Genomic DNA, 10,306 nt, shown 5'->3' with positions numbered 1-10,306 from the left:
CCGCAGCAGGGCTTCGACACGCAGTACCCGCAGGCCTCCGAGTACCGTGAAGAGGTGATCAAGCCGAACGAGCTGGCCGGCCCCGATGATGTCAACATCGTGGAGATCGTGGAGGTGGTGGAAGACCCGCTGGCCGTCAATGAGGAGATCCAGGTGGTGGACGAGAAGGGCAACAGCGATGTCTTCTTCGTGTACTACCCAGATCAGGAGGAGGAAGCCCCCGCGGAACAGCCTGAGGAGGAGGAGGAGGAGGCGCAGGCGCCAACGCAGGAGGAGGAGCAGGCGCCAGTCGAGGAGGTGGAGGAGGAGGTTGCCCCGACTGAGACGCCCACCACCGCCGCACCAGCTCCCACCACGACCACAACCCCGCCCGGCCCTCCCGCCGACCATTCTTCAACTTGCCGACGCGACGGCCCTACATCAGCTCGTTCTACAACCGACAGAAGAGCTCGACGGAGGCGGCCGAGCCGGAGGCGGAGGGCGCCACCGTCGCGTCGGCCGCCGCCGCCGCCACCGAGGAGGCCGCGGGCGCCAGTACCACGGCCAAGCCCAGGTCTCGACTGGACCAGGTCCGTAACAGGAAGCGGCGGCCTGTCCCGTTCGGCGCCCGGCTCAGGCCAAAGTTCTATAAGGAGACGGAGGAGGAGAAGGAGAAGGCGGAGGAGTGATGTGTGCGCTCGTAGTGTGGGGACGGACGCTAGAATCGCAGTGACCAGTGCCAGCCAGGGGTGAGAAACAACAGGGGCCGTTATGAGCGAACGTCGAAGCTCGACTCGGCTGCAAAGGCAAGGCAAGTGCGACCCATCAGGAATGTTCCACTAACCGTTGTTACTACGCGAGCGCACAGGCGCACATGGCTGGCAGATGCTATGACCTTGCTGGGCTACACTCCAAGAATGGATGCGGATGTCTCATGAAAGCATTGATTCCCTCCCGCTCAGGTGTCATGTTTGTCCGCCGCGCGGCTGCTCAAACCGTTGTTATTGTTGTTAACTGCAGACAGCTGACCTGCCGGGCAGCCCCGGGCGCTAGAGCCCCAGTCCCCGCGTGACTGTGACCGAATGGGTTTGAATGCGGCTGCGATTTCCAGCGGGATTGTGACGGAGCGCGGTGCCGAGCGAGTGGCGCGACTGTGACCTTCGCCGGGCTCTGTTTGGCCGCGGCCGCTGCCGGCCGGTGTTGTGGATCACAGGTGGCTCCGCGCCGTCTGGCGGTCGCCCCTCCGCGCGGCGATCGTTCACGACTCGACAATACAGCCATCGACACAGGTGACCGCGTGTGGCGACGCCGCCCGGCCGGCCTCCGACCGCGCCGGCAGAGTGAGGTGAAACGTAGGGCTGAATGCCACCAGCGTGGTCGGCAGCTCACACGTATGCACGGCGCCAAGGCGACGCAAAACGTACATCCGCAACAAACACATATCCGACAAGTATTACAACTCTGCAAAACACACCTCGAAACGAATGATCTCAGCGTCTACAAGCCTGTTGCGTTCGCGACACTCGCCTATCGCTGTGCGGCGCTCGTTGGACCTGTGAGCGTTTGGCCAGACCTTTCCTGGCCATATCACCGGCCGCGCCCCGCCGGTCTGGCGAACAGAGGAGCGCGCGACTCGCAGAGACCCATCCGATTTTGAACAGTGAGACAGCACTTAGCGCATGCCAAGCCGGTTACGGTGCAGGGTAGCCACCGGCGGCCACAACGCCACCCCGCGCCACGGCTCCACACAGCCGGTAACCGGTTGCAGGGGTAGCCACCGGCGGCCACCACGCCACCCCGCGCCACGGCTCCATACAGGCGGTAACCGTGCAGGGTAGCCACCGGCGGCCACCCACGCCACCCCGCGCCACGGGCTCCATACAGGCGGTAACCGGTGCAGGGGTAGCCTACCGGCGGCCCACCACGCCACCCCGCGCCACGGCTCCATACAGGCGGTAACCGGTGCAGAGTAGCCACCGGCGGCCACCACGCCACCCCGCGCCACGGCTCCATACAGGCGGTAACCGGTGCAGGGTAGCCACTGGCGGCCGCCACGCCACCCCGCGCCACGGCTCCATACAGCCGGTAACCGGTGCAGGGTAGCCACCGGCGGCCACCGCGCCACGGCTCCATACAGCCGTTGCCGCGCATACCCCCGGCGATCAGCGCGCGCGGTTCGCCGGGGCGCCGGGGCTCCCATCAACGGGGAGATCTGGCGCTGGCGGCGACCGGGCGCCCCCGGGCCCAGGCGTACCAGCGGAGAAAGCGGGCGCCGGAGAAAGTGGGGGCGCGTGACGAGAATGGCTGGGGACCTCCACGCGGCTTGTGTATCAGCATCGAGTACTGAGCGCGAGGCGGTGAGACGGGCGATCCACGCCTCATCGCGTAGTATCTGCACACGGCCAGTGTTAGCACAGCCTACCCAGTGGGGCAAGGCTTGACAAAGGACGTGCGACTCATCGGGTAGTATCTACGCACGGCCAGTCAGTGTCAGCACAGCCTACCCAGCGGGACAGGGTTTGACAAAGGACGTGCGACTCATCGGAGAGTATCTACACACGGCCGGTCAGGGTCAGCACAGCCTACCCAGAGGGGCAGGGTTTGACAAAAGACTCATCGCGAAGTATCTACAAATGGCCAGTCAGGGTCAGTACAGCCTACCCAGCGGGGCAGGGTTTAACAAAACTCATCTCGAAGTATCTACACAGGGTTAGAGTGTCAGCACAGCCTACACAGCGGGGCAGGGTTTGACAAAAGACGTGCGACTCATCGCGTAATATCCACACACGGTTAGACAGTGTCAGCACAGCCTACGCGGCGGGGCAGGGTTTGACAAGCTGCGAACCTTTTCATACGCTGACAACTGCGTCATCGCAAGGAACTCCCAACTTTGCTTGAAAGGTTCGTTTCATTTTTCGGATGGGATTTGAAGCTGAGTTTTCCATAAACGCGTTCGTACGTTGACCGTACGCCATCGGCTGCGTAGAGCATCTTCCACGTCCTCGTCACACGAACGTTCGATGTTGTGAGCTTGAAACGAGTTTCGATCATTGGATTCTGCTCATGGCCGCCAGCGACACCCCTCACATAATGTAGCCATGCCGCGTTAAACAACTTTACTGAGGCTTCGCATTCAGAAGTATTTTTGGACTCTAAGAACGTTGTTATAGGCCAGTTCTTTGCGATATGTTTCTGCAAAACATCCGTCATTTACACAGCTACGAAAGCATTTCCTGCAACTAGGATATTCGTACGGATATCACAGTCCATCTAGCCCAGGCACACACGCTCATAGCACGACTCCCGTTGTGGCGGGGCACTACACACAAGTTGGTCCAAACCGTCGTCCTGTATTTCGAGTCGCTTGGCATTGTTATCGTCACACTGCACGATTTCAGGCCCACGTGGGACGTAACCATGACGCCACTAGCCATCACACATGTAGTATGCACGCGGCGCTCTTCGTCACCCGTGGCCGTGGGCAAGAGGCCAAGCGGCTGTCACCCGTGGCCATGTTTCATAAAGCGTTACGTCGATATGTTACTGTACGCATGTAGTATGCACGCCGCGATTTGCGGCAGTTACCCGTGGCCGTGTTTCATAAAGCATTACGCCGGTGAGTTACGCCGGTCCCCGGCACGGGCGAGCCCAGTTACGTACAGCTACCTCGTCCGACCCGCACTGCCATGTTCTAACGAATGGTAGATGTGTTGTGCCCTGTTGGGAGAGCCGCTGGGGTGCATCTGCACCACGACAGACACCAGCCCGACGCGGTCAGCGGCGCCCCGTCTGGTCCGCCAGCTGCCCTCCAGTATATGATCAGGAATGATGCTGACCTCTAGACGTCCTACGGCAGTAACAAAATATGAACCAGTGTGGAATGAGTGAGGTGCAGTAAATTTCGCACTTTGGCGCGGTGGACGACTTCTGCCGTTCTGAGATTGTTTGCGTCCCAACTGACATTCACTGAAGCAGGCGAATCTGGAATTATCGTTCTTGAACATGTTTGCAGATGCCTGATTCGGAGCGTGTTCGTTAGAGCGCAGAACTAAACATACACACAAACACACACACACCCTGCCACCCGAGCGAGTTGGTGACTGACGAGCGCCCGCGTGGTGAACACCAATCACCACACCAAACGCCCGTCGCGCACCAGAGAAGGCCGCGCCGCCACCAGCAACACCACCGCCAGATCGCAATGCCCTCCAGCGCCGACAACCGAACAGAGGGCGCACACGGCTCCGGTCCCGGCCCCAGGTCGGAGCGGTGCCACCAGTGCCCCGACACGGCAGTTGTCCGGACAGCGCCACAGCCGTCCTCGCGGACGCCGCGGTTACCGTCGCCACACAGCTGCCTGCAGTAACACCGCCGGCCGCCGCCGCCGGAGCCGCCACGACGAGGGCCGCGGCGCGGCGGACAAGCCGGCGGCGCCGGCCAGAGTCGGGACGACCGGGGCTGCATGACGGGGGAGGTCGTGAACGGCCGGCCCGGAGAAGCCATGGCCGAGTCAACACGCGAGGGGAGAGGGCGGAGTAGCCCCTTACCCCCACCCCACCCCGATGTAACAATCAGAGAACCGACAGGGACGGACGTGGGAGAGGTGCGGACACCTCGAGCCGGTACGGCCCGTCTCGGTGCAGCGAGCCGGGCCGACCCGGGCCGATCTCGGTCTCGGTGTGCGGGGCGGGCGGTGGCGCGGCCGTCCCAGCCCGCTACGAGCCCCGCTCAGCCAGCGCCGCCGCCCGCACGGCGTCGGCCCGGTCCATCTGCGTGCTGATGGCGGTCACCACGGCCTTGCGCTTGCGCCGCACTTCGGGCGCGCTCTGCTGCACGCTCAGCGCGTCCAGCCGCTCCAGCAGGCGCATCAGCTCCTCGGAGACAGCCGCCAGGCGGCGCTCCAGCCGGCCGCGCGTCTCGCTCTGTAGCGCCGCCGGCAGGAAGCCCTGTCGGACCGGAGCACGGCGGTCAGACGGCGCCCGCCTCACGCGCCACACGCGGAGGACTGGGAGAGAGGAGAGGGGGCGGGGGGGGGGGGGGGAGAACGAGTGGCGGCACCAATTCAAGGCATTAGTAGAGTTCATATTAGCAATACGGCGTCGCCAAGCCCGACAATGCCAACACCACCAAAAAGGCGTGGACAAATCTAGCTTTTGGTGCTGAAGATATAACTCCGGAAGTTAAGCGCGCGCACTGTTAGTTCGGGCGCAGCGGGGAATCAGACGTATGTCTAATCTTTCTCTAAAATGGCCATAAGCTATTCCATGGAGAGGACTACTGCCATTTTGCACAAATATTTGGAAATTCTCGAAACCACAGTGAGCAGAAGTGATGAGGTACCATATCGGTCACGTGCGACAGCAACACGCCGACGATCGTGGGATCACTTACTGTATGGTAACACACCCTTACTTATACCAAGCCTTGTCTCACGATGTCCAATAACTCATACTAACTCTAAGATGCTATTTCAAATTGAACGCCCATCAGGAAGCACTACCGAATTGTCCAAACCAAACTACTGTTCAGTCTGGTAGGCATGCAGCTCCATCACCTTCTGATCCTCCCTTCCTATTTATGGATCATTTTGTACAAGACACCCTTCAAAAAGCAGCTGGAGAGAAAAAAAACAGACTACAAAATGGTTACGGACTCTACGATGTCCACGACCCAGCGCACCCTTCTTCATGCCATCCATGTCGTCCGCACCACAGGCATCCAGCCGCGCCACGGACCGCCGGTCCGCCTGGCGTCTTCCAGGTCACGATGGCCGCCAGCGTCTCGTCCCGCACCGGTTCCTCGGGTCCCCGACCTGCAAGTCAAGGTTACAAGTATTGCAGGTCACAGATGGCGGGCTAGCGTCTCGTCCCGCACCGGATCCCCTCGCGCCCCGACCTACAGGTTCAAGGGCTCACAACGTATGCAGGGCCCCCCCCCTCCCAAGATCGGTCGCCAGCGTCTCGTCCCGCACACGGGTCTCAGCGCCGACCTGTCAGGTCAAGGTCAGGTCACCGTATGCACGTCACAGACGGTTCGCCAGCTTTCTCGTCCCGCCAACCGGGGTCCTCAGGCTTGACTGCAGGTCAAGGTCACTCACCATACCGGCCATCATGCGTTCGTCAGTCCAGACCAATTAGGCAACAAGCTGTACGGCCATGTATCTCAAGATCTAGGCAACTGTGAAACCGCCGCGGTTAGCGCAGAGTTACTAGGGCCTCCAGTCACCATGTGGGGGCATACCTTTACAGCCTGCATGAGATATGATGTACCATTCATATAGTGCTAGAAATGTACGTAATGCCTGGAAATGCCACGTACACTACAGCAAGCCCGAAGAACCGTACCACTACAATGTGCTCAACCATTGGTCAGGGCTTTGTGGGTGAACATGTTGTAGGCCTTGAACATGGCACAATATATCCTGAGTGTGGTAAGAAGAGCTGGTTTGGAGGGTTCTAATGTTGATGAGATGCTCCATATGGTTCAAAGGAGATGTCCACAGTAGGCCCAAAAGCAGAGTGTGGTACTTACCCAGAATCATCAGGATGTCTTTATGCCTGACTCGGCAGTCGTCCAGGGTGATGTCAGGATCGTTCCTGGCTAAATCCCGACCCTGAAAAGGCAGATGGTTCAGGGGGACTGGGCCTGGCAGCCGGTTATATGCATCAAGACCCCCCCAGGCTACATGGCACACAGCGCTGTCACAGTCCTTCATATGATCCTGCTCTTTATCAATGCTTGACTGGTCAAACCACACAGGTTGGACAGACAAGGCAGGCAGGCAGCCAGTCAGCCAGACCAGACAGGCTGGACAGACAAGATGACAGGTGGCCAGACAGCCACTGCTGCTCTATACCTGTGCACAACCTTCTGGGCAGATGCTGGAACCTTGGTCATCTCCTCAACCTTCTGTTGGAACTCCCTGAGAGTGGTGCTTGTTTGAAATGTCACTAGTTCTTTCTTGCCCACTGAAATGGGAACAAATTTTAAACATGAGCCAGCTTTAATACACATCATTTTGAGATTACTTGATTTCTTACCTCACATAAAGCCAGGATTTGCATACTTTAACTCATCTTAATAAGTTTTGAAAGTCCCTAACATTGCCTTGTATGCATGTAGCAGGCAGATAATCAATACTAAATGATCTTTGGATTTTTTAAATGGAGACATATCAAGGCCCTGGCTTTACTGCACATAAATCAGCCACAATACACAATTCACATTCACACCATACTTACTATGCTGGATTACCAGAGTAAGTGAGCCATCTGCTGAGCCCATAATGTGTTGAGTTAAAAGGAATGATAATACTTTGTTGCCAGGTGAATACCTCCAGAATGCTGGTTACATACAGAAGAAGTGCACTATCTCCCTGAAACAAAATACACATTATTATATGGAGAGCTGCTGCTGATTATCAATGCAGCATTCATTGTTAGGAGAGGGGGTAACAGGCATGTCTAATTATTAGCACCTCATATTCAGCAGAAGAGGCTCCAGTGTCTAATTTTATATGTAGTGAACAAAATCCTGACAAAAAACATGTTTGCAAAGGATCTTGAGGGCTAGGCATAGTCATTTCCCTATGCTCAGTCCTCCCCATAGCACCAAACTAGACAAATACATATTAAAGGACATTTTTAATGTATAGCACCAACCCTGCAAAACATTTCAGCACATGCACACCTTGTGGCTTAGTGTCATGGTGTGCCAATCCAGAATGAAGCCCCCAGAAGCCAATGTTTCAGGGGGCTTAGATGTTTTTAAGGCAATTTTGGGCTAAGGTCCCCAACACACTACTCATGCAAAAGAAATACATGTGTCCAAATAAGTAAAAAATTTAGAGCAGCCTGGCCTGAGCTCATGGAACACAGGCACCAGGATCAGAAAATGTATGTTATTTAAGTGCCCAGCACCTACGCAGCAATGCGCATCAAATGAAATTAATTGACTTATATATGAATTTCTTGCAGATTGTTACTGACACCAAATCTACTCGGCGTGCATGCGCCCATGGCTGAGATAACCACCCTGCCCACTCGGTAAGCTTGGGCACAAAGGACATTTTACACAGCCATCTGCACCGCCATTCCAAGTGCAAGATGACGCGACAGTTACATGATGTGCAACCTCAACGCCTCACGCACGACCCCACCCCTCTACGCCCAACACACACACGCCCACTGTTTACCTTACCTACCCACGAAACAGCATGCGCCGTGATAGTAACAAATGCCAGCTACCATATGTTTATAAGATAAGAAAACTTTCTGGTCCGGTCTCTTTCGCCCGGGTTGATTTGATACGATATTCCTCGCGTTGTGTAATGCTGTTTGACAATGCAAGGTGCTCGTTATGATCACTGTAATGTTACGACATTCAATGACGAGAAAATGTGGTTTCAATGGACCTCATCCTTTCTGGCCCTAACAACCCGGTAACGTTATGAATGCGGGTCTTGGTGATCACACCGGTAAAGGTCTTCACCAGCAGCATTCCTTACACTTTGTTGTGATTATGCCTCGATTACACTTAGGTCTAAATCTCAGTGCATTCAGTTTCAACCGCAATTTTGTACTTTAGTTTGGATATGCGAAATGACCGACTAACGGTACAAGAATATGGAAATTACGAGGTCGTTGACGTTGCATGTATAGCATTCTTACGCTTTTGTGACAGAAAGTGGCGCATTACTTCTTGGTAGCATGATATTTTGGGAAGCTGCAGCTTACTCAGGACGACAAATATTCATGTAACTGCGAAACGTCCCCCAAGGCCGATTGAACTGGTTTGTTGACGCCCTTAAGAATAGCAACAGGTGACAGTGCGTTGAGAGAGGGACGGTCGCGAAATCGGGACTCCCCAGATATTTGTGTCATGAGTTGTACCGGACATTGGACCCCCATTCATAATTTTTTTATTTATTTTAGTTGGTACAATTACCAAACATGCGAAGCTAAGCAGTAGTTTCGCACGTAGTTGTGAAGGCTGATCATTTCTTCTGAAGACGCCCTGGCCGCAACTGGATTTTTGGATAAACAAGTGGAAGTTTGAACGTATTACTGCCACGAATTGGGGTAAGTCACACTCGGATTGCTCAGAATATGTTCTTCCATTCAGGCCTATCTTGCATCATTTGCAGTCCAGCCATGTGCACAAATTATGTATGTGTGCATTGACCGATGTTGTATTTTGTTTCTGCAATAGCATGATATCATTGTCAAACTGGTGCGCACCATTGGGCTTTTATGACATACTCAGCTGTTGAGGCTGTGGTTGATTAAATCCCTTGCCTCTGGTTTCCCAGATGCTTAATGTAATCACCACACCATCAGTACCCCTGTTGTTGAGCTGGATAAGTATATTGGTTGGAGAGGTGTGTCATGAGGTATTGGTGGGTTGGGTTTGAAAATGTGTTATTTTAAAGGGCTCATCATTTTTATCTATGGTAAAAAGAGTATTTAAAATTGTTGTCATTGTGCTATGGGTTAAATCATGCTGTAAATTTGGGAGAAGCAAGAAATTGCTCTTCTGGTTTTGATAGTGACCCTGGTGCCTCATTCCATCTAGATGTAGCATAAGTGAAGATGAAGCATCTCCATTTATTTATTTTTTAGAGTTTTGATCCAAATGCTTTGAATGGATGGACTTCTGGGACCAGAGCTCACGCTAAGCAGTGCTTGTTGTATGCGCCCTGACCACTACCGTCAGATTGCACAATTCCAGGCAACAGCAGAATTTAGTGGCAAAAGCTTAACATGCTGCCATGCTCCACACCATCTATCCTGCCCTCTGATGTCAACTGACCTTTACGACGACCACTGCCACCGGCCCCAGGCCATACCTGTCAAGGAGGACAAATAACGAGCACCTAAAGCGGCCCAAACCCACCCCACCCATCGGGAGGCAGGTGCTCTAATGAACTGAGCCACCCAGACAGACTGTAATGACTAGACAGCTGTAGTGATTACCTAAAAAAAGCCAAGGTTAAAAAATGTGTATCAAAATTCTGATTCACATGGAAGGTATGCATCTGCCTATGTACCCAGGTCAAATGCCATGGTAAAACAAGATATGTCATCCAGAATTCTGACCTCTTTGTTTCACCAGTTTTCTAGTTTTGCAAAGTGTATGCAGCCTTGTCACATTTGGCTTAATGGTTCCTCATGCTGCTGAATGTGCCCAACCTGTGCTGGGCCTTTTCAGGCATTTTAAGGTAATTTATGAAGTAATGCTTGTCTGTAATCCTGTTTTGGGAAGCCTTCGGGCATAGTATTTTGCCCCTGGTGTTTCACATCTTGTCACCTGAAGCTGTTATGAATAA

General features: G+C 54.6%; 1 protein-coding gene and 1 long non-coding RNA gene across 6 annotated transcripts in view; both read right to left on the bottom strand.

Annotated features, from left to right (window-relative positions):
- Positions 1 to 10,306, bottom strand: part of Cad87A (cadherin 87A) — a gene marked incomplete in the record, with an annotated part of 61,903 nt that overhangs the window by 29,359 nt on the left and 22,238 nt on the right. The window contains 2 exon segments of the mRNA XM_037228095.1: positions 4,703 to 4,925; positions 5,715 to 5,791. Coding sequence (XP_037083990.1) covers positions 4,703 to 4,925; positions 5,715 to 5,791 — 300 coding nt within the window.
- On the bottom strand, positions 6,816 to 8,580 carry LOC119104223 (uncharacterized). 5 transcript variants are annotated; one of them, XR_005094900.1, is made up of 3 exons: positions 8,486 to 8,580; positions 7,221 to 7,354; positions 6,816 to 6,947 (listed from the first exon to the last, which is right to left on the bottom strand). It is a non-coding gene; the product is annotated as an uncharacterized LOC119104223 (long non-coding RNA). The 5 variants fall into 5 exon arrangements; XR_005094899.1 differs by lacking the exon at positions 8,486 to 8,580 and adding an exon at positions 8,130 to 8,163; XR_005094897.1 differs by lacking the exon at positions 8,486 to 8,580 and adding an exon at positions 8,101 to 8,152.

Source organism: Pollicipes pollicipes, unplaced genomic scaffold, assembly GCF_011947565.3.
Source record: "Pollicipes pollicipes isolate AB1234 unplaced genomic scaffold, Ppol_2.1 Scaffold_6052;HRSCAF=7182_pilon_pilon_pilon, whole genome shotgun sequence".
Classification (NCBI taxonomy): Eukaryota; Metazoa; Arthropoda; class Thecostraca; order Pollicipedomorpha; family Pollicipedidae; genus Pollicipes; species Pollicipes pollicipes.
Note: the sequence above shows the minus strand (reverse complement) of the source record. Positions and strands in the feature narration are given on the sequence as shown.